The sequence below is a fragment of the Prinia subflava genome, chromosome 2, assembly GCF_021018805.1.
Source record: "Prinia subflava isolate CZ2003 ecotype Zambia chromosome 2, Cam_Psub_1.2, whole genome shotgun sequence".
NCBI lineage: Eukaryota > Metazoa > Chordata > Aves > Passeriformes > Cisticolidae > Prinia > Prinia subflava.
The window spans coordinates 49,622,039-49,644,383 of NC_086248.1; the positions used below are offsets into that span (position 1 = coordinate 49,622,039).

Below are 22,345 nucleotides of genomic sequence, written 5' to 3' on the forward strand. Positions count from 1 at the left end.
AGTCAGAAATACAACCTATGAACATTACCAGTCAGAAAATTATCTGGTCTCTTGTGTTTGAGCCAAACCCAATATTGCTGCAAAGGGATGAAATTTCAGTAAAGTCAATGGAGTTGTGCCAGTGCTTAGTTTAGTCAGCTCAGTACTGTCATACGCCCATACGTAAAAGTCGGATGGAAAAATTTATTACATGCTGTAACTAAAAATACTATAGCTTAATGAGGCTCCCTACCCCATTTTTTTCTCCATTTACTTTTATTCTACAAAAATCACTGACATTGATTGTACAATAATTCATTACTATATGCTAGAATAATGTATCACTATTATAATAGGGGTTTTTTTTCTCTCTCAGCAGCAAGAATTCCATAACTAAAATGATGAGGTATTCTCCGCTGGTAGAATAGAATCCAGTTTAATTGGGCACTTCTATACTCAGCCATCACAACCCCTGCAGATGTTTCAGAACCAGCCTGTTCCTTGTACAACACTCGAGGACCAGCAGCCATAGCCATGGCTCTGCTGGGAGCTGCCCGGTGTGCAGGACAGGCAGCCTTAGAAAACACTCTGGTTTTGATATGCCTTGCTCTGTAAAGAATAATTTGCGTATGTCTTGTGCCTTGTGTCTTTCTCACAGTAAATTAATAAACATACAGAACACACATTTTTAGATTAACTCTTTATACCCAAGAAGGTAGAAAATGACTGAAATGCAGAAATTGGGCAGGTGTGTACTAACCAACAGTGCCTGTCAGATTTGTTTTGTGGGACCTCAGGGTTAGTATATGACATGTGTATGAATCCACCACAGTATCCCTAGACTGTTTTGCTTTTGACTTAAAATTAACACAGACAAGAGTGTTTATTAAAAGTAACTTTGTGGCTCTGGCTTGGCTGTAAGATCATTCTACTTTTAACACATTACATGAGTGACCAAATTGATCTGGGAGGCGTAAACATGTAACATGATCTTTGGTCACTTAGAAAACAACAAGAAATCATGCTCCTAAGTGAGCATGTAACTTTCAATATATATGAGTAAAAGAAGCATAGAAGTTTAAGTATTGCTGCTTGAATTGTTGGGGACAGTCCCACTCATTTAGGAATCCCATGGTTTAAGAATTGCACATCATGTAGTGCATTGCTGTACCATTCTAACATTGTAAGAATATCTGGTTAAATCAGTTAAATGGAACTGAAGAATCACAGTTGCAATTTTCTGGTTAGTGCAGGACAGTATGATACAAATATACTCTATACTTTGACCATTCAGTTCTTGGTCTTACTATCTTCTGAGCCAAGCATCAGAAGGTCAGCCCAGAACATGAGACTCTCTCCAGGGCTTCTGAAGGAAGTCATGGCCATCTTTTCACAAGGTAAGAAGCTTGAAAGACCCAAACAAAACACATTAATAGGAAAAGATAAATAGCTTAACTAAAAATCTGGATGTGGCTGCATCCTTCCAAAACGGTGTTATGCACAAACTTCCAACGTGAAAATAATAAAAAACAACAACAACAACAACAGAAAAAACCCACAACCTCCCCCCCCGCCTCCAAAAAAAAACCCAAAAAAACAAAAACAAAAAAAAAACAAACCCCAAAAAACCCCAAAACAACCTGAAACAGGAGATGACAAGCAGTCAGGAAGCCAAAATAGAGAGCAACAAAAATGCATTAAGGAAGTGCAAGAGGCTGCCATACACACGACTCCCATCTGCACACTACCCCAGCAAATGCTCCATGTAGTCAGTTCATTCATGGAAGTCCTTGCTCAATGACACCACTGACAATATGTTAACTGAGCCTTTCCTGGTGTTGGCCCTGCTGGAACACAGCCCCAGCAGTCACCATGACAAGATCTTTACTTAGCACAGCCACTGCAGTTAACAGACAGAACAGGAAAAATAAGAAACAAATAAGAAGACAGCTATAATAATGTATCTTGAAGTACATGAAAATAGTTCTTGTCTTTCAGTTCCATGTTTGAAGATAGTTGCAGCAAGGATAAATTCCCAACATTTGGATTAAAAACACAAGAAAACCATGCATGTTGCCTCATATTAAGGTAGAAACCAGGAGCTAATTTTAAAAATGATAAATTGAATCACGTATTTCCAATACACATTTGCTTTTATGTTACTGCTTTCAGATGTTACTGGTAGGCAGGAACACGTAGCCTCTGAAAGCTGACTCTAACAGACCTCCAGAGTAAACTGAAATATCTAAAGCTCTAGAAGTACATTACAAACTCTAAAGGCTCTACAACATAACCATATGTACTCAGTGCTAGATTTCTTTGAGCTTATACATTCCAATTTAAGTAAATCAGTCTCCCTTGCACAGAGATAAGGAAACCGAGCTGTGTAAAACAAAAACTACCAACCATTCCACTGGAATCTATATTTAATATTTGCTGTGCTGTGCTTTAATTGCTGAAACTGCCTCTACAAAAGCATTAAAAAATCACCAGAAAAAATGTCATTATGGGGCACATTGAATGTTCAAAAAAAAACTTCACCTTGAAAAATATACACATGAGTTCTGAAGCACAAAGAAGTTCTTAAATACAGATGAATCATCAACATTTTGTTTCCATCAGGTGCATGCTCCCAATTTAAAAAATACAAAGAACAAAAATATGCTGAAACCCTCTTGGAGCTCACCATCATGAACAAAACAGAATCTGTTTGGAGTTCAAATTTGTGTGAACAGAGAGGAAAAGAAAATATTGCAAGATTAGTTCCATCTTTAAAAAGAGCAGATAAGTAGTAAATACAGTAACTTCCGTTGAGCTGGCAAGTGAGCCAGGTTGGATCCAGATCTCTAATTTGAGAGAGTGTGAATTCTGTTTCCTTATTTAATGAAGTCCCTTATTTTCCCTAACTGTTTTTTTAGCATATTTTTTCGTATGACTTTCAAATATAATTTTACATTAAATATATGTAGGTATAACTGGATAACTATATATAGGTCAAACTCTACCATATGATAAAAGACTTTGCTAAAGACTAATTTCTTTAAAATACAAGTGAACAGTCACTGGAATGGATGGGTTTTATAGAGTCCTGATCAACCATATCTCCAGCTGCAGGAATTCTTCACAGAAATTCTTTTTGCTGTTCCCAGCAGAGACTGCAATATAGGCTTTTACAGCCCCTGAAGCTCAGCCACATCAAACATTTCCATAGCACACGCCCCAGGCTGCATACTGCAGGTCCTCTCTGCTGGTGATTCCATACAGAGTTGCACGGGATGGACTTACAAGTTCTGTGGTTGGATTTACCAGAAAAAGGGGAAGAAGAAGAGTTACTAGTTCTGTGTTGAAGGGGACAAGGGCTCAAGGTCCTTGTGGCACTGGTCTGTGGGGAAACTCTACTTGCTACTAATGCAGGGTTTGCAAACCCGCTTGCAAAGGCTTGAAAAGCAATTCATAGAACCATAGAATCACAGAATGGTCTGGATTGCAAGGGACCTTAAAGATCACCTAGTTCCAATCCTCCTGCCACCTTGCACTAGACTGGGTTGCTCAAAGCCCTGTCCAGCCTGGCCTCAAACACTGCCAGGGATGGGGCATCCGCCCCTTACTAATATCTAATCTAAACCTGCCCTCTGTCAGTTTAAAGCTATCATCCTTTGTCGTATCAAGTCGTCTGTCTGGACCTCAGTAATGACTCCAATGATTGTATGAAGGATGAATAAGCACATTATGACCATAGAACAAATTATCAAATTAGCTGTGCAACTTAAATCATACAGTTTACTGCCCCAGCAGAGGACAGTTTGGAAGGAATTCAGGGTAAGGTTTTTTCCCAAGCCTTCATCCCCCATATGGTGAGCTCTTTGCAAAATCTGTCAGAGAGAGAGAGGGAGAGAGTGTTCTCATGAAGAACAAAAATCCAGATTTCTCAGTGTGCTCTTCTCTCACCCACATCCTTATCAGCTCTATTTTTAAATACGAAGCTAGCTCTTTAGAATCTCCTGAGATCTGACAGTTTGCCACACTGTTACAGATTACACAGAAGAGTGGCAGACTTGGCTGGACTTACTGCTCGGCACAGCAAAGAGGGGGACCTGCCCCTGTGAGCATGTCACGGTGTCAGGAAGGAGCATTTGATGGCAAATGAGAGTGATGCAGGCCTGCCCCTGTTCAGGACACATGACACAAATCCTTTCATCATATTTCAGCTTTGATGAGCCACTGCCAACAGCTTTGGCCCTGCTCAACTGCTGCAAATGAATAGGCAACTCATTTACTGCCTTGCTTGTATCTGCAGAATAGCTGGCAAGTGCATCCTCAGAGTTATTCATGACAATCCGTGTGTGGGTGTGTGTTGAGGCTTTCAAAGAGATGGTGTAAAATATCTGTTCCTTCATGCCTTCACGAGCCTCTCCTCAAAATCCTTCACCCTTATTCTGCCCTGCAGTTTCAGACATCACTTCCAAACTTGTGGGAGTGAGTCCTGCTGTGGCCATTTCAAAGACATGAAAACTGAGCACACAGCAGCCCACTATGGAGTTGGGGAGGGAGTCCAGTGCTCTCCAGTTTTAATGTTTTCCTGTTAGTGCTAAATGTGTTTACTATCCATAGATTTGTTTATTCATAGCTCAGTGGACTGATGTTTTGATTAAAACTGATTTTGTTGTAACAGTGCTGTCACTATTATTAACCAGTTTCAATTCCTTTAAAAATAAACAGGGAGAATCCAAGCAGTTCAGTTACCTCCATGCTCTGCATGGCTGTTAGAAAAAGTATCAAAGAATAGATAAAATTAAAAATCAATGCACTTTTTAGAAAATTACTGTTTTCTTAATACAATTAAATACTATTGTCTGAACCCTTTAATGCTGCCCAGCTGGCTATTAGAGAAAGAATGGTTATATTAGACAGAAGATTTTTATTAAAGACAGCTTTAGTTTTTCAAACAGCACAGGTTTTTCTGGCTGGCAGAGTATCAGCTTGCCTAGTGAAAACTGTTTTCCCTTGGAAAGAAGAGATGGGTATAGGATGTACCCAAGAAAAGACAATTCCTCTTGGCTGACCTAAGCAGAAGTATTGGCTTGGGTCTCTGAAAGGAAGTCTTTCTTACTGCTGGTAAGTTGTTCAGCAGCTATACAGATGCACTGGTTTTTTGTTTGAGTTGTTTTATGGGGTTGTTTTTTGGGTGGTTTGGGGGGGATTTGGTGTTTGGTTTTGGTTTTATTTTTCTTCCCAAAAGAAAAAAAAAAAAGGAGGTTGAAATTAGCCGCAAGCTCATAACAGATTTTGGAACCTTAACAGATGATAATGAAGAGAGTCATGGGAGATATAGTAAAGAAGGTAATTTTCCAAATCTGTAGAATAAGAATGATGGAAATTAAGAAGACAATTCTGAAATAACATTGATTCCCAGACCAAAATTAAGGCATAGTTAGTTTTTCAGGAATAAGAAACAGGCTTCTGGTAGGAGGTCTGAATTTTCATTTGCCTCTTGAACAGCATGAAGTGAGCTGTCAGTTCTCACTAAATAGCAACAGTCAAGTGTAATGTTCTGGATGCTACACAGAAACATATATATGTACCATGAAGTAACAGGAATGTGACATCAGGTTTTGGAGTTTCCATGTTCTCTTCAAAAACTCTTCAGAAATTATTCCAACTTTCTTTGATTTAAAAGTTTTAGGCAGAAAAATAAGTAGATTGAATTGCTTGCTTACATGAAGTTTGGGCAGTCAGTAGAAAGAAAAAAAGGAGAAAAGGAGAAACAGAAACAGGGTGAGAAGAAAGCTCTGAAAACCTGCAGACTTACTTCATGTTGGAGAGGGTAGGAGGGAAGTTTGGAGAGTAACATTATACTAATTCCTCTTTGGAATAATTTATAAAATTGGATATGCAGATAATTCACATACTGTAAGCAAAATTGGCCTGGAGAGCACCCAACCCAGCCGACTGCAGAGGTTCCAGAAGGCCCAGCTGCTCCTGTCCTTCAGGACACATCCTTGCTCAGTGCTTTGCTTACAAGCTGAGCTCTTTTTTGTCACCGTAAACAAAGAGAAATTCAAACCAAGCAGCCAACCCTGTTCACTGTTTATACACAGGGATTTCTGAGAAAGATGGAGAAAATCCCAGCCAGTCTGAAAGCAAAAGGACATTGCTTAAAGACAGGTATTTCCTTCCTTCAATTTGCATTGTCCTTACTCTTACTTGATATGGTTCATTGTTAAATGAGAGAAAGATAAAATAAAAAGCCATGGAAAAAAACTAATAGACATATTCCCCTCTGGGCATTAATATAAACAATCAAGCAGTTACTTTGGTTACCTTGTTTGTGGTCTGTTCTTGTTCCCGTTAGGAAGGCTTGCAATTCCATTTACAGAGTCCCCCTCCACAGTGAAACAGTGTTCGAGCACAACTATGCATTTCCAAGCAGCAAGATAGCAAACACATGTTAACAATTTCATTCTCAAGACCTAGATGCTGCAAGTGAAAAATCATGCCTTGGCTTTCTGCCTGCTTCTGTCTGGCTTAATTAGCTGATCACATCAACAATCTCAGCTAAAATGATTCTCAGCGAAAGGGTCGGGGGGAGCTGCTTGAGCAGAGCTGGTGAAGCTTTACACTGTGTACTACCCTAGCAAGATCCAAGAAGAAAGGCTCAAGGGCTTTGGCTCAGCACCTTCTTTATCCAGACAGAATTTGAATTTTTTGGAGACTGAAAGCAGGATTCTGAATAAAGCCTGATGCCTTCTAAAACTGCAATAACTGCAGCCACACAAGTCCAGACACTAGTTTTGGGGAATTGTTCAGGTCACTGTAGAGAAAGAGAACCACTGTAAAACCAAGAGCAAATCTTATCACAATCTTTCACAATACTTTGGATTTAGAATCACTTTGTAGCAGTGAAAATTACATTGAAGAGGAAGAATCGTAAACATCTGCTCCATTGTCTTAGCTTTATTTTTTTTCCAGTGACTGAGTGTCATCAGCTCGGTCATAAAAGATGATCTTTTCCCTACATCTTCACTACTTAGTGGTGGCACTACACAGCATGGTAGCCTCACTTCTGTAGTATATTCACCAGCATAGAACTCATATTTCTGTGCTCTGCCTGGAGGACTATACAAAATAAAGTCTTACATGGTAATCAAGCCAAAATGACATGTCCCCATTCCCTAATGCAACACTGAAAGTGCTGAGCAGCAGTAAAACAAACACTTAATAGCATTTATGGTTTAAACACACTTAAAACAAAGACCCTAAAACGTTTACAAAAACAAACTGCACTTCTCAACCATCTTGCTGGAATTTTATTGTGTTCATCACAAAGATTTTCCAGCTACATGTTATTTTTAGTTCAAGTTTTAACTCAGTAAGTTTAAGCATACAGACTGAAAGTGCATCCAATCAGCTTAGTCAGTTTAAATAGTTTGATTTTTTTTTCACAGTTTAAGATATGATGCATAGATCTCCAGTGAAGACATGATGGTTTATTCACATCATCCCACAGATGAAGAGAGTCCCATGTGTTTATCCAGTGCAGGGCTGGTTTACTTCAGCAGACAAGTACATATTAGCAAACTGAAAAGGAATGCAGCAGCCCATCTCCTATAAACACCATTTGGCTATTTAAGCCTACACTGCACTAGAAATAGAATTATATCTCACAAACACCACCAAATGCTGGAGCATATAATTTATTCACTGCACGCTATATTATTTTCAAATCAGATTTTATCTGTCTCTTACTATATAAAGCTGGGGAAATATTCTCATACACATGGAACACTTCTGCACTGAGGAATTATACCACTTTGGAATCAATTTACAGCTGTGCATTGAAGATCAATCTACAAGGCAGATTCAGGTTTTGTGTCTTGCTTCTGGTTCAGTGACTGACCTCAGACATGTTCCCCAGCATTTGTTTTTCACATTGCCTTTCACTGAGACTTTGCTGGCTCTGCTTTTCTTTGTCCTGTACCATCTTCTGTTTCCATCCCTCATATCTCCTGCTTGCTCAAACACAGCCTCTGGAATGCTGTCTTCTCCAAGCTAAGAACAAGCATCTCCAGTATCTCTTAACATTCCCACAAATACTGTTCATCCAGGTGAAGACCATGCCATCAGGTCTGTAGTCTGCAAACCTTCCTACAAATGCTCCCTTCTTTTGGCCAAGTAAGGACCATAATCCATTTTAGTGCCTCAACATGTAAAGATGATTCAAATTTTAAAAAAAGAGGTACATTTGATGCAGGCAGATAATGAAGCTTTAGGACACAACCCTGTCTAATCCATCTATTTCAAATTGTGAGTTTGGACTGTACAATTTTGTACACAGAGGATATGCTCTGATCTTTTATGCCTCCTCCTTTAGTTAAGCTAGGTTTTCACACCGACAGCAGAGCTATTGTGTGCATGACATTTACTGCTGGAAATGGATGCTGTGTCTTGGCAATGAATGGAAAATCTGAGCATTAGCAATGAAAAGATATCTTCAGAGTGTTCCTTGGTCTCTTGTTAGTCATTCAATGTAGAGGAATTCAGCACAGAGGAAACACGCTGGGTGAATGTCAGTGTTCCCAGCTCTGCCTGAAGAAAGAAAAATCCTGCTATAAAACAGAGTGTGGGCACTGAGCACGACAGGATCCAGATTTTCAGTGCACACCAATGAAAACCTTCCTGACAGCAGAGTTCCAGCAACCCAGCTGGGGTTTATTTGGGAAACGTGCAGTTTTCCACAGAGGAAAGTAAATTGGGATGCCTTTTTTTTAGGTTGTATGGAAAAATCTAATTGCTCTAATTTGTATTTAGATGCAGCTTTATAGCCTGCAGCAAGAAGACATAGTCAAGAGGCTGGGAAGTATAGCGTGATTTGAACCAGAAGTTCCCCATTCTTTTATAACCTCCCTTGAGAATGGTGTCCATGGTCTATGTCTGACTGGATTCCCAGGAGACAACACAAGCTCTTTATACAGGTATGGCTCTAAGGCTTTGCCTTCACTTGCTCTTTCACTGGGTTTCTATCACTTACCAACTTCACCTGAGCATGCTTTTCTGTCTATCTGGATCAGTGTCCTCTGCTGCCACAGCAAACCCTTTCCCAGCTGAAGACAATTCCCACCATGCATCCTTTTAAAAAGTAATTCACAGCCTGGGTCACAGCCCAAACGCTGAGTGCGTGCCTGGCCCCTGTGTGCGCAGACTGGCACCACGAGGGGACTGGAGCCAGCTCCGAGCTCTGCCTGCCGCAGACTCCCTCTGGATCTGACACAGGGGTCCACAGCTTTACTCCTCGCAGTGGCTTCGTAGCTAACGATCAAGAATAAGCTACAGAACCTACACAAGTTAAAACTAACCTGGGTTACTCACAAAAGCATGTAATACACTGGATTTCTAACCTAGAATTTTTATGTCTTTCAAGCCAGAGCTAAATAAAAAGAAAGAGCTTGGACAAGGCACAAGATGGTTGTTGTAATCTCCCTGCACTTAGCAATGCCATAAGGATGACGCTCTTCTGACTGATGTGTTGTGTAATGATCTTTTGCATATAATTCTTCATGCAATTAGACTGAAAGTTGCTGTCTAAAGGATCTGTTCAGCACTTATGCCCTGTATTTTCTCATTTTATTCGTATTGAAAAATAGGGAATATACCCAGCCACTCAAAGTTGCTCTTTTTGCAGGTGACACTCGAAGTTGCGCTTTTTACCGTACCATCCATTGTAAATGTTACTTACAGCAGCTGTATTTAGTTTCATGCTGGCAACACAGATTTAAAAAAAACCCCACATTTCACTTGTTTACAGATTCTAAACAGAAGATAATTATTTCACTATGGAAAAATGATCTAACAAGTTATCTAAAACCTGCTTCCTTCAGAGTTTCAAGAACTCAGGGAAGGAGAGGGAGGGATTCAGTGAAAATTTTTTACAGCTCTTAAAAAAGACTCCTCTTAAGCAGAAGGAATCAAGGATTTGATTTTTAGAAATTGTTATTTTAATTTATGTTAAGAAAGAATAAAAGTTTCTGTCTTTTCTTTATGTCATTATTACAGTATACCATTACATATGGGCTTTTTGTTAGACAAAATTTTTCTGGTGAATCATGATGAGTTATAGCTTTGGCTCTTAAATGATATATAATTGTTTAATATTTACATTTTTTCACGCATTTTTTGCTAAATAAATTCTAGTACTCACTGAACAGTGTTTACTGCACAATGGAGTTTTAAAATATGCACCTAAACAACTCTGCACCCAAAAGTTTCTGTGGCAGAGTTAAAGCTGTAGTAATTTGGCACCAGAACAACAGTGTGTGAGGTAAGTATTTATATTGGACAAGCGAGAAAATGTGGTTATTTGAAAGAAGCAATTTAGGATAAATAAACTGTTTACACAAGCCGAAATCTAATCAAGGTGCTTGCTTCAAGAATTGTATTTACATGGGTGCTAGTGTACTAAAAAAACCCTCAAAGGACACACATGAACATAAACGAGACAAATGCATTTACAAATCACATTACAGGTCAGTGAACAAAAGACGCTGCCCTTGACACACAGTCACTGGTCTATAAAGAGAGATGTCTGTTTAATCTTAGCCTGATTTCCAGCGGACAGATGGCATTATTTTGCAAAGCCTGTGGTATCACAAGGCCTTACATCAACATTGCCACATCTGTAAAGTAACAATTCCCTAATAGGTAACAGGTGCCAGACTTGGTGATTTTTACCCTTAGAACTCCCCAAAAGGATACATGGGAATATTAATGGGAAGGGAGCACTGCTGCCCTTTTGGATGGTGCACTCCTGCTCACTTTGCTATCCATCAAGTGCAGCATGAATGGGCAAAGCCGTGCAGCTCCCCAGGACACTGCAGAGAGGGGAGAGAACCATCAGAGAAAATCACATCAGCTGTCCTGCAGAGCATGAACACTGAAATCAACACTGAGCCAGCAGGGCCCAGTGCACCTTCCTTTATGCCATCATGATGCCATTTGATGGAAACCAGCTGCTCTGGTCATGTTCTTCACACTATACCCAGCCCTGCCACCAGAACATGCAGACAAGACCCAAGTGTCTGATGCTCTTATGCTTTATTTTGTTTTCAGTAATTTCATATACTTATGTAGATTGATGTTCTTTTAATTCAAACAAAGAATCACTATCAACAAATCTCTCAGACCTTTAGCAAAATTTAAACTGATTTCCATAAGCTATGTCAGCATTGACAATGCAGTAAGCCTAGTAAAAAAAAGACATTTAAAAATGTATCTGCCGATTTCACAAGGAAATACATCCGAATACATCTCTAGTGGCACTCCATCTCTAGCTATTCAGAAACTTCCTGTCAGAAATGAATTCTCTTGGCTTGCTTTACCAGAGAAATTGCTGCATACATGCCAAATCAACAAATCACTGGGTAATTCATAATGATGGCTTATCAAGTAACTGATAGCAAGTTTTGCATGCGTAGGAGGACTAGGCTAATTTTAGCAAAGAGAGGGATAAACGTTCAATCCCCCCATTCCTAGATTTGCATTATTAGTGCCCTTACTGATGCCAAGCATCAGCAGGATAACACTATTTTTATGTTGGGGTTTTTTTCTGAAGAAAATACATCAGGATCAGTTTGGATATGGCCTTGTTCTCAGTTGAGATAGGTGGATCCCTGGGTGTCCTAACAGATAACTTGTTCCCTGAGCTGCACAGGGTCCTGGGGAGTCTGGCTCCTGGCAAGGTCCCTGGCCCCAAAGCTTCCCCACAGTTGCCTCTCAGACTTGTCTTCCAGGGGAAGAGTTGCCCCCTGTGCTGCCTGGATGCCCACTGGAGCATGGGTGGCCTGGCAGCAGACTGAGCCAGCAGGCAGAGAGCCACATCACGAGTAAAGTCAGCTCTGAGCCAGACTGCCTCCTCACTTGCCTCTTTGCTGATCTTGAAAGAAAAATGGACATCTCACTGTGGAAAACCTCGATGCCAGTGCATCAAGTGTTCTCCTGCTGGAGAGGCCTGCCAGGGAGCACCCCAGCACTGCTCCTGCTGCCTGGCAGAGCCTCTGTGGTGTAGAAAGGTGTCCGGCCAAGAGAGGGACAAGCTTCACCCTTGGAGCAGCGGGCTTTTTGATGGGAGTCATGCTGCTCCTGGGCCAGGAAACGCCTGGGAATGGTGCTCTTTCCTCCTCAGACTGCACAGCTGCACCTTGTCTTCCAAACTGGTCTTTTCTCAAAAAGTGATTGTCACACTAAATTCTCCCAGGAGGAAGAGAATTTTTTTGTTTTGTTTTGTTTGTAGTGAGATAGCAAAACATATAAACAAAAGAGATTTCACAAAAGTGCTTCTATGATTATTTTTCTGGAGCACACACAAAAATTATTGTGTTTGGCAATGAATTTAGCCATCACTTGTGTTATTCAACTCTTTACCTTTAAACAACACTCCTAAATACTCCTGTACTGTTTTATCTGCCTGTTCCATGATGCTTCTGCAGGAAAAATTACCTCATATATTTGCACCTCCCATATTTTCACACTGTAAAGTTCATCGTTAGAAAATAAACAGGAAAAACCACCCCTTTGAATTTTGCACAGCCTAAAACATCTCTCAAAACAAGAGCACTGATCAAAATCTTCCTGTCATTTTTTTTTTTTTACTCCCAGGGCCAGGTTTGGAGCATTTTTTGTACACTAATCAGTGCACAGTCCAGGAAGTGCAGGAAGGCAGGAGCTGCAGTCTGCTCAGTAGGTCCAATCTAGAGAAAGCCATGCAGGAATCCCAAGAAAGAGGTTATTTTACATGGACTACATGTCTATTGCACCAGTAGCTTTCTGGTTTCTTTTCCCTCTTTATGTTTTACATCATTCCTCTTAGTACTGAAAAAAGATCAGTCTTAGGATCTTAATCCCCAAACTCGTGTGAAAGACCTGCATATAAGCCTTGTGAAGCCAAATGTGATTTCTATGATTTTTATTCTTTGTTCAACTCTCACCTTTTACTGTGCCCTTCATAAGCAGTTATACAGAAGTGCAGGATTTGTTTTATGCCTCAAATCAAATTTCATTTTCAGCTGCTTCAGAAAAGGAACAGACCACTTGTGCTGAAAGTCTTGTCCTCCTGCTGCCTTTGCTTCCCCAGCATGATTGATGGCCCACTGATATCCCGAAGCAAAGGGCCCTGCCGTTTCTTCTGTGTGATTTGTGGTGGTGAAAGTGCTTTGTTATCTGATTGCCAAAAATCCAAAGCCAGCGAACCCAGGGATCAAAACTAGCTCAAAAGGAACTTAATAAATCAGTTCCTGTGGAGAGCTGCTCCTCCTTCGAAGAATTCATGTGTTTCTCTACAGATCCATTATATACAAAAGGATATAATGGATCAAGAAGATAACCACAACTATAAAGAGAACAGGTATGTATTCTTACATTCTATTCTAAAGTGTCGTACATACAAAACTATTTACTGTAATCCCTACGTGAAACATTCACTAGTTCTATACGCTGTTGTAGGAACACTATTTGTATATTAAACAATGTTAAAGTTTCCACTTTTTTGTCCTATAGCTAGTATTTTATGGGTTTGCACTCTGAGTCTCTTCTTAGAAATGACTCTGTGCAAGTTGCTGACAGAGTGGAAATAAAGCATTTAAAATCATGGAGCCATACTCTGCACACACTTACTCTACTGAAAATCCCAAGTAGCTCTGCTGACTTCACTGCATTTAAACTGGACTTATAATGAAATTCAGACATTGTCCCATACTTCCACTGATTAAGCTTCAAAGTAATTTACTTATGACCTTTTCTGAGTACAAAGACATTTTAGACAGTGTTACATAAGCGTCTTGCTAGATACAGCATAACTTCTGTTAAAAAACAATTGCAACAATTGATGGCAAAAATTACAGTTTCTCCTTCAATCTTCTTTAGTACTGCTGGAACCAGAAAAAAATACTACTTTTTATTGAAAGCTCTACAATACAATTTCCACTTAGGATCCTGTTCTCTGGCTCAAGGAAACACAAAAGGTACACCTAGAAGCAACTTACTTGGTGACATAGTTAATTCCCTGCAAAATATCATGATTTTTTTAATTTAACATCATTGTCTTCAGCATCCTCTTAAATATCCTGAAAAATGCAGCTTCTAGCACTTATTAAGGAACTAGTCAACAGACTTGCCTGGATCTCAGTATGCTGACCTGAGGACTGTGAAATAACAGCTCAGTCCAGGGTTGTTAGTAGTAGTAGTAAAGTAGTTTTCTCTCAGCAGTAAAAGAAGTAGGAATGAAGTAAGACAAACCCCAAACCCTAAACCAATATCAAGCCCTCGAGATCTACCTGAGACAATACTATTAGAACTGCCTCTGGAATTTTATTGCTTTGCATGACCGCAAATGTTTGCACTCTGGAAAGCACTCTCCATAGCCTCTGTCATGGAGCACTGATTCCATCTCATAGCTTCACTAGGTGATGTTAGACCCATCCAGGAATAGGATAGATGGGCCCTGAACCCTGCCTTTTTTTGGTACCACAACTCATTCACAGCTGGGAGCAGTTCTGATGTGGAGTTTTGCAGTATTGGTGTAATTGCTCTGGAGTGGTGCATTCAAGCAGAGGTTGCATAGCACAAGGTTTGTAACACAAATATAGAGAGTGGACACCAGAAAGATCATTAATTCATACATGTAAATACATATTGCATTCTCTGACTCCTTTTTTTGTCTGGTCAGTTATTAGTAGCAATTTTTCAATCTGCATGGAATGTATTTTGAACTTGTGAAGTTCTTTTGGCTACATGGAAAAGGAATTATTCCCTGTGTCACACTTCCATTCATTCTACTGATCAAGGTGGCCTCATCAGAATCACAGAATGAGCTGTGTTAGAAGGGATCCTCAAAGACCATTGAGTCCTACTCCCAGCCCAGCACAGCATCATCCTAAACCTTTTCAGTCATCTTCCATGGCAAAATGAATTCCTGCCACCACAAGCCCATGTGCATTACATACTGTGTGTTCTTACCCTTCACCTCAGCATTTACTTTTACCATGTTATTTAATTTTGTCTCAGCATTTATGTTCTGCAGGAAACTATTAACACATGAAACCTCCCTTTTCACAGATATGATCTCCTAATTAAACACAGAGTTAATTATCTCAGCCTTTAAAACTGTGATTAATTCCAACAAGTTAACCTGTATTTTCCTTCTATGTTCAATACAGGGAACTGCTTTGGGTGCTTGCTTATGCCATTAAAACCCTCTCCCTGAACAATGCCTCCAAACAATGGCTCTCCCTAAGTTTGAGGAAGGAGGGACTGGTTGTCTCCATGGGAGCTTTCTTGCTGTCTAGCTCTGCAAGTTCTCCAAATTCAGGAGCTTGGGCCAAACAGAGAATAGGCTGAAGAAAGATGCCTCCTACCCCAGCTTCACAGTTACTTCTTCAAGTCCTGGCAATGTGAGCCAAAAGTTCCCTGACACATAAGAAGCAAGAAGAGCTTAGGAAACATAAATGGCAGATTGCTCCAGCCAAAACACAAAATGCTGCTTGAACATTGATGAAAGAATTGTATCTCATGTGTGCCAAATATCCTGAATGTGAGTTAAGAAAGACTTGGAACTGGGCCTTTGTGTGTTGCCACTTTAGAGTTGCCAAAGCTCATCTGACAGGACACCTACAATGACACAACCAATTCAGAACCACAGAATCATTCAGGTTGGAAAAGACCTTTAAGATCATCAACTACAACCATAAACCTAACATTGCCAAAACCACCAATGGAAATTGATTCAGTTTCAATTAGTTATTGTTATTTCTCTGCTTCTATTTTGAAACCACTCAGAGCTACCCACTACAGCTGATGCCTGATCATAGTGGAACTACAAGCTCAAGAAAATTAACTTAATCTATGCAAAGGAGTGCTGATGCTTTCAATTGGAGTCTGTCTGCAATGAGTAACTTTGTGTGCAGTAGCCAGAGTGTGAATTTGCAGCTCACAAAACTCATCTGCACAAGGCTCTTGCATAGTCACTGGGAAAGCAAAGTTACTCTAATATATATTGTATACTAAGAACACCCATAAAGAATATAGTTCAAAGCAGCTAATGAGCTATATATTCACATCCTGGCTAACTATCCACTTATTTGTTCCATGTATTAATGTACAACCTAAATTAGAAACCATATGAGTTGGTGAACCCCATGTTTCCTTTGGTGCTATGGCAAAAAATGAAACCAGAAGCTCTAATACGTTAAGGTGGCAACAGGAGAGGAGGGACTTTACTCCAGTAACCCACACAAGCACCAGCACTCAGTTCTTCTCCCACCCAGCTTCTCCCTCTGCTCTCCCCTGCACCCAGCTCAGTGTCCTGCCCCATGGCTCAGGTGTGCAGCCCTGTTCCCTGGCTTGCTCACTCACTTCCCTGCTTCCTCAGGGCTTGCTGCAGCCCAGTGATGGCCCAGCCTGGCCCAGCAGAGCAGCCTGTTTCCTGCACGCCTCCTGACTTTCCACTGAACTGCCCTATGGTCAGCACAGTTAAACAAATAAAAGAATTTCCAGTTTAGAGAGTTTAATTATCTTTGATTTAATGCTTGTCAGAAGTTTTTTCCTCCTGATAGAACTGATGTGAAATTCCAGGAAATGATTAGTTAAACCCAAGGAGAGTCTGAGTGGACACTTGTCCTGTCTGGACACACAGATAGAGTGTCCAGCCAGGCCAGTCCCAGAATACATTGTCATGTTAGAGCATGCTGCTCGAAGTTTTCATAATGCTATTTTCTGCAATATTCTAATTCATAATAGGCCATTTTCCCTCTCTACCCAAGCCACAGCCATAGGATCTCACTGGTTCCTGGCCCTGTGGCAGCAGAGTGAGGTGGGTGCCCCACAGTGAGTCACAGAACCCCATGGAGGTGTTACACATCACTTGGCCTCCAGCCTGGGCTATGTGCCTCTCCAGATGCCAGTGCCAGGCCATGAGTCCTGATGCAGGAAGCCTGGCCCTTGTGGCATCTGCTCTGCTTCCCAGGCTTAAAAGCAGGGAATAAAGGAGAATAAAAGCCCTTCTCCAAAGCAGCCTCTTTCTGACACCCCATGTCTGTATAATCTCAGTCTCTTGGCTGGGGCCTGTGGAGTAGTGCCAGCAGAAATACCAACACAGGGTTACTCCTTCTCACCCTCTCCAGCAATACTGCTCACCAGAGATACGTTCCTTTCACATCTGTAAGATAATTTCCAAAACAAAGGATTTAAATACACATTACTAATCTTATTTGGATTCCGTCCAGAAGAACTAAAAAAAGGCCTTTTAAATAATAAGATAATAATAGCAAAATCATACTATTATATTTTAGAAATATTTGTTTAAAACTGTAAAAAATAACTGCTCAACATATTCAGGCACAGTTCTGTCATTTGGGCACATATTTTATGGGGTTTTTTTTGAGACTAACCCTTTGATTATATGTTTTTCTGCTCAGTTTCTTGTGAATGTGGCTGTTTTTTTCCCCCATTTCCGTGGGTAATCACATCCTCCTTGCAGCTTCCTCCTCACTCTACTTGGATGTCCACTTCTGGGGTCGTGCCTTCACCTTCTCACCATCTGCCTTGCTTGGGTATTTGCTCAGAGAAGCTTTTCTTGCTAGGGGCCCTCTGAACTGCTGGCCCTCTCTGCTCCCCTCCAGCTCTGCCCCCAGGAGCTTTGGAAAAGTGAATCAATGAGTGTGGTCAGCATCATTTTGAAAGGTGCCAGGCAGTTTACATAAGATGGAAAGACACACTTTTACAGCATCAAAGCCTCTGCAGGAGTAAAGACACCTCTTGGCCTGAAAACAGAGCTCTTTTATAAGAGTATCTGTGCTTAATCTTTTGTATTGTTCTGTTCTTTAAGTTATAATAAAAATGAATTCTTTTATTTGAAACACTGAGTGAGAAAGCTGCCATGTAAAAGCTGTTCAGAAAAGGTCAGCCTGTTTCCCTGGATGTCCAGCAGAAGGACAGGGTTGTGTCCCACAAATATCAGGCCCATCCCATGTCCAGAAGGCTTTTGGTTCCTGCCTGTATTCTTGCACATAACATGCATTTTATGTGCAGGGTCGCTCTCCAGACACCATTTGTACTGGTTTGTGCTGCTATTCCATAGGGAATGTGACTGTTGTGCAGAGTGTTTCCAGCAGATTAATGGCTGGATGGGAGCAAATGGTGTTCCATAAGTAGGGCGAAGGATATTAACTCCAAACAGTCACTAAATCTTTAGGAAATGCCCTGACCTCTGTTGGTTATTGCTATAAAAACTGGAAAAAAATCCCAGGCATTTTGTCTCTATGACATAACCACCACTGGTATGCATAGAATATATGTTAGTAAATCCTCTGGCTCTCTCTCTGTACTCTAGTCAGCATAATTTGCTATTTTGGGGGAAATACGTGCTCATGTGCTGGGAAGAGTGAGGGAAGGAAATCATTATTGCTTTGAAAATCACAGTCAGAACTGAAGGCTCAGTTTCTTGTTTTCTAAAGTGTCTTCACATCACTTAGCATCACTTTTTAAATTCTTATTGTTTGGAACTTTAGGCTCCGATCCTTGGAGCCATTTACTTCATTCCTTCCCCTTGCTAGCTCCTGTTATTTTTGTCTTGGAGAATTCACCAGAATACAACCATAGGGTGTTTGTGTGACACATGTGTGTGCAGAGGAGGAAATGAGAGCAGAAATGCATCATCAGCATTTGAAAGGGATGTTATGGCACAGACAACCAGCAAGCAGCTCTGGATGGAGATGGTGATGGACAAAGTGGGCAGAACTACACCTCTGCTTGAGGGAGGAGTTATAAAAGTTACGAGAAGCTTAAAAGGAAGGTAAGGGTTCCACTTAATTCTTAGCACTTCACTGAGGCCTTTATTGTGCAACCTTTTCTCCCCTGTGCATTTCATCCAGTGTGTGCTCCTCCTACCAGTCTGCTTTATGGACATTTTATTGCTTTTAAGAACCTCTCAGAAGACACTTCAGCTTATGTGAGGACTAACAAGATTTCAGTGCCCTGTGTCCTTGTTCCTCACAAGACATCACTGCGCAAACCCTTCCAAGGAATTCTTTCAGAAGGGACACCATGCTGTTACCCATAAATCTAAGGGCACCAGATGGAAAAACTAAAGCTACGATGACACTAAGTGATACAAGTTAATTAAATAAGGCAGAGGAGTATTTTAACAAATGCTATCCTGCCACACAAGCCAGCAGTATTTTAAAGATATTGCTATTGTATTTCCATCAGAGTCAGCAGTAGATGCAACAGTCTTTGGATAAGATCCTCTGCCTCCTGGCAGGAAGTTGAGAAGGAGATGGAGGCAAGACCACTGCCTGAAATGACTTGGAGGATGATGAAAGCATTATTTAATCCAGCCCAAATTTAGGTACTGATGATGCACATTGGAAAATATCTTCTCTTTAAAAGCTTTGGTAGCAACATTTTTGATTGAAGGCAAACACTAGGTCTGTATTATTAGAGCTACCTTTGTTACAGGGTCCAGGGAGAGTTGCAAGATCTAACAGATCTGCTCCAGTCATTTATAGGTGAAACTAAATTGCAACACATCCCACTCTTTCTATCCTTTTTTGTTAATCCTCTTCTCTGCTTTCTCAAGACCATTCACAAATGCTAAGCTCACTGACAGTGAAACTTCTTTTTTTTTTTACAGGTGCTGCATGGACTTAAAATCACAGAACCATAGAATAAGCTGATTTGATGATCCATCAGGATCATCAAATCCAACTCCTGTCCCTGCACAAGACACCCCAAGAGTCACACCATGTACCTGAGTGTTGTCCAAACATTTCTTGAATTCTGTCAGGCTAGTACTGTGACCACTTCCCTGTTCCAGTGCCCATTAGTCCATGCATTCCCAGGGACCTGTAAACCACAGGCTGAAAGTTGGTAATCTCCCTCTGTAGAGACATAAGCCAAGAGTACCTCCATTGTACAATCCCTCAAAGTTTCCTTAAACAATTTCTATCCTCAATGATCAACTTGCCTTTGCACAAAAGATGATCCACTCCAGCCACAGCAGTGCCTCGTTATATCCATGTAATTCTCATTTCTCCACTGCCACTGTTTTTGCCAGGCTTTCTACATACTGATCAGCACTTCAACTCACCAGTCTGCAGAAACTGTTGCCTTTACTCTTCAAACCTCTGTTCTCTGTGTTGACAAAACAAATCTTCCTATTGTCACCCTTTCTGCCATTATAGCTCCATTAAGGAGTTCCTCCAAGAAGGCTGGGAAGGTGCTGAGAGAACAGACATCCTATCTACTGCTAGTTATCACCTCCAACCAATTGCTTGGCCTGTGTTGTTTGTCAAGGCCACTGATCTTACCACACCTGGGAGGTTTCTGAGAGCCAAGCTTATCTGCCTCCACTGATTCCACAGCAGTGCTTTGTGAACCATAAAGTGCTTTGCTAAGGCCAGAACTGACAGCTCACAGCTGCTTGAAAAGGACCTAATTTCACTGATCACCCATCTCTGGTGATTTGTTCGGCTCAGCAGTTCATTCCTCTTAGGCACTAACAGCAGAATTGACTTTCCTCATCCTTTATTTAAGAATCTTTTTTTTTTTAATTTTCTATCTGTATATTATATAGTCCATGTACCTTCCTGAACAGACCAGCTCCTCTTCCCCTGGATCATTTTGCTCAGAGCCATCCACTCTCTGGACCTTTTGTTTTCACTGGTTTCTGGATGGCACTCTTAAATTTTCTCTTTGCTACAATGCAATCCTCCTCATCATCTTTCTGCTTGTAGACTTCTATACTTAGAATATTATCTTGTCTTTAGAGTGTCTTTAGAGTGTCTTGTCTTTTTTAGAGTGTCTGAGATGATCAGATGTTCCGCATTGGTGTTCTGCCATGTAGTCTTTCCTTCTTACTCCTTACTACTTTGAATACCTATCTCACCTGGAAAAATCTGAAGATAATTCTGCAATGTCAAAGTTCCTCAAAAAACAGTGTATTTCCACTTTCTGTTTGCTTGCATTTTCTGTCAAGTTTTTGAGGTTTCCCCACTCACAGTGTGCACACCACCATGTTCCCTGCCTCTGCCTTTTTACAGGCCAGGATATCTTCTACTTTTGAGGGTACCTTAATCACTTTCATGGCATATTCAAGACAGAACATTTTAAGGACTTCTAGATATTCCTCTGCATTTTGTTTGGTCTTGTGCCAAGAGCTTGTGGCTCACCATCTTCTCACAGTCCAGTTTTTTCATAGGTATCTCTGGCATGTTCTACCAATGCCTTGATTTCCCCTCACTGCTTGTGCTGCTGTCAAGCCCCAGAAGATTTGCTGGAACTTTTGTCACTCAGATAAATATGAAGCAGGGGAGTTTTAGGGAAGAATCACTCATGATCTGGTCAACACCAGATGGTCTTTTTCAGGTCAATTTTCTATTTAGTTTGAGCATAATAATGCACATGTAGATGATGTAGTAGAAGCTTTTGAAGAGAAACAATCAATCACTTACTGGGTTTTGGCTGCAGTTACCCCTGCAAGCTCTCAGCATCTGGATAGTTCAAGCAGCACATGGTACACAAACATTTCGCTCAAACTGCTTCCTAAACCCCTTGCAGCAGAGCCATTTGGTCTCCTGAAACACACAGATAATATGAATAGACTTCATATAGATGAGGCACACAACAGACAGAGCAGCTAACTCTGAGCTCCTCTAGCACCTTCTCAAAAGTTCTTTCAATACAGAATCTGTAAGTGACAGAGACAGGGGGCTTACCAACTCCAAACTTCATTATCTCATAACAAAAAAAAACTGCAAAAAACCAAAACCAAACCAAAAAAGCCCTAAAAAAAAAATCATACAACCAAAACTTCAGAGAGACTTTGTAAAATAAACAAAGATTTTTCCTCTGTATCATACAGCTCTGTATAAACTCTTAGCAGAAGCATCTAGTTCAGAGTAAGCATGAGTTTTATGAAAGGTACAGCAAAGGATCTAAACTTACATACACTGTGATACAAAACCCATTTTGTGAATTAGAAGAGCACTGGGCAGAGACAAGCACAGAATCATGTGGCAGACCAAATGCATTATTTATTATTTAGTAGGGCTTCTGTAATACAATTCCGTACATTGACTTATTTATGAAGTGAAGTAAGAAAGAAATTGAATTCTTGTGTGAAGAAAATAAGGTTTCATATTCAGCTACTATGCCAGCAAAAATTGAAACTAACAAACATGAGCTGAAAAGGTGGCATAATGTTCTTAGCCACTGCTTAGGAAGTATTGACTGCAGCACATCAAAGGAAATGAAGGAAGTTGCATACAGTAACGGTGAAAGATGACACCCAGCTTCTGGTTTCTGAGGCTGCCAAAGAGCTTGT

General features: G+C 40.6%; 1 protein-coding gene across 3 annotated transcripts in view; it reads right to left on the reverse strand.

Annotated features, from left to right (window-relative positions):
- Positions 1 to 22,345, reverse strand: part of CEP85L (centrosomal protein 85 like) — a 136,305-nt gene that overhangs the window by 111,866 nt on the left and 2,094 nt on the right. Inside the window, exons 2-3 of one of the 3 annotated variants that reach the window (XM_063389882.1) lie at positions 21,474 to 21,596; positions 19,772 to 19,901 (exon numbers count right to left, since the gene is read on the reverse strand). The exons of 1 other annotated variant lie outside the window; for it this stretch is intronic. In XM_063389882.1, the coding sequence (XP_063245952.1) occupies positions 19,772 to 19,790 (19 nt within the window). In that variant the 5' untranslated portion in view covers positions 19,791 to 19,901; positions 21,474 to 21,596. The remainder of the gene's footprint in view (positions 1 to 19,771; positions 19,902 to 21,473; positions 21,597 to 22,345) is intronic. One more of the 3 variants, XM_063389884.1, reaches the window with a different exon arrangement.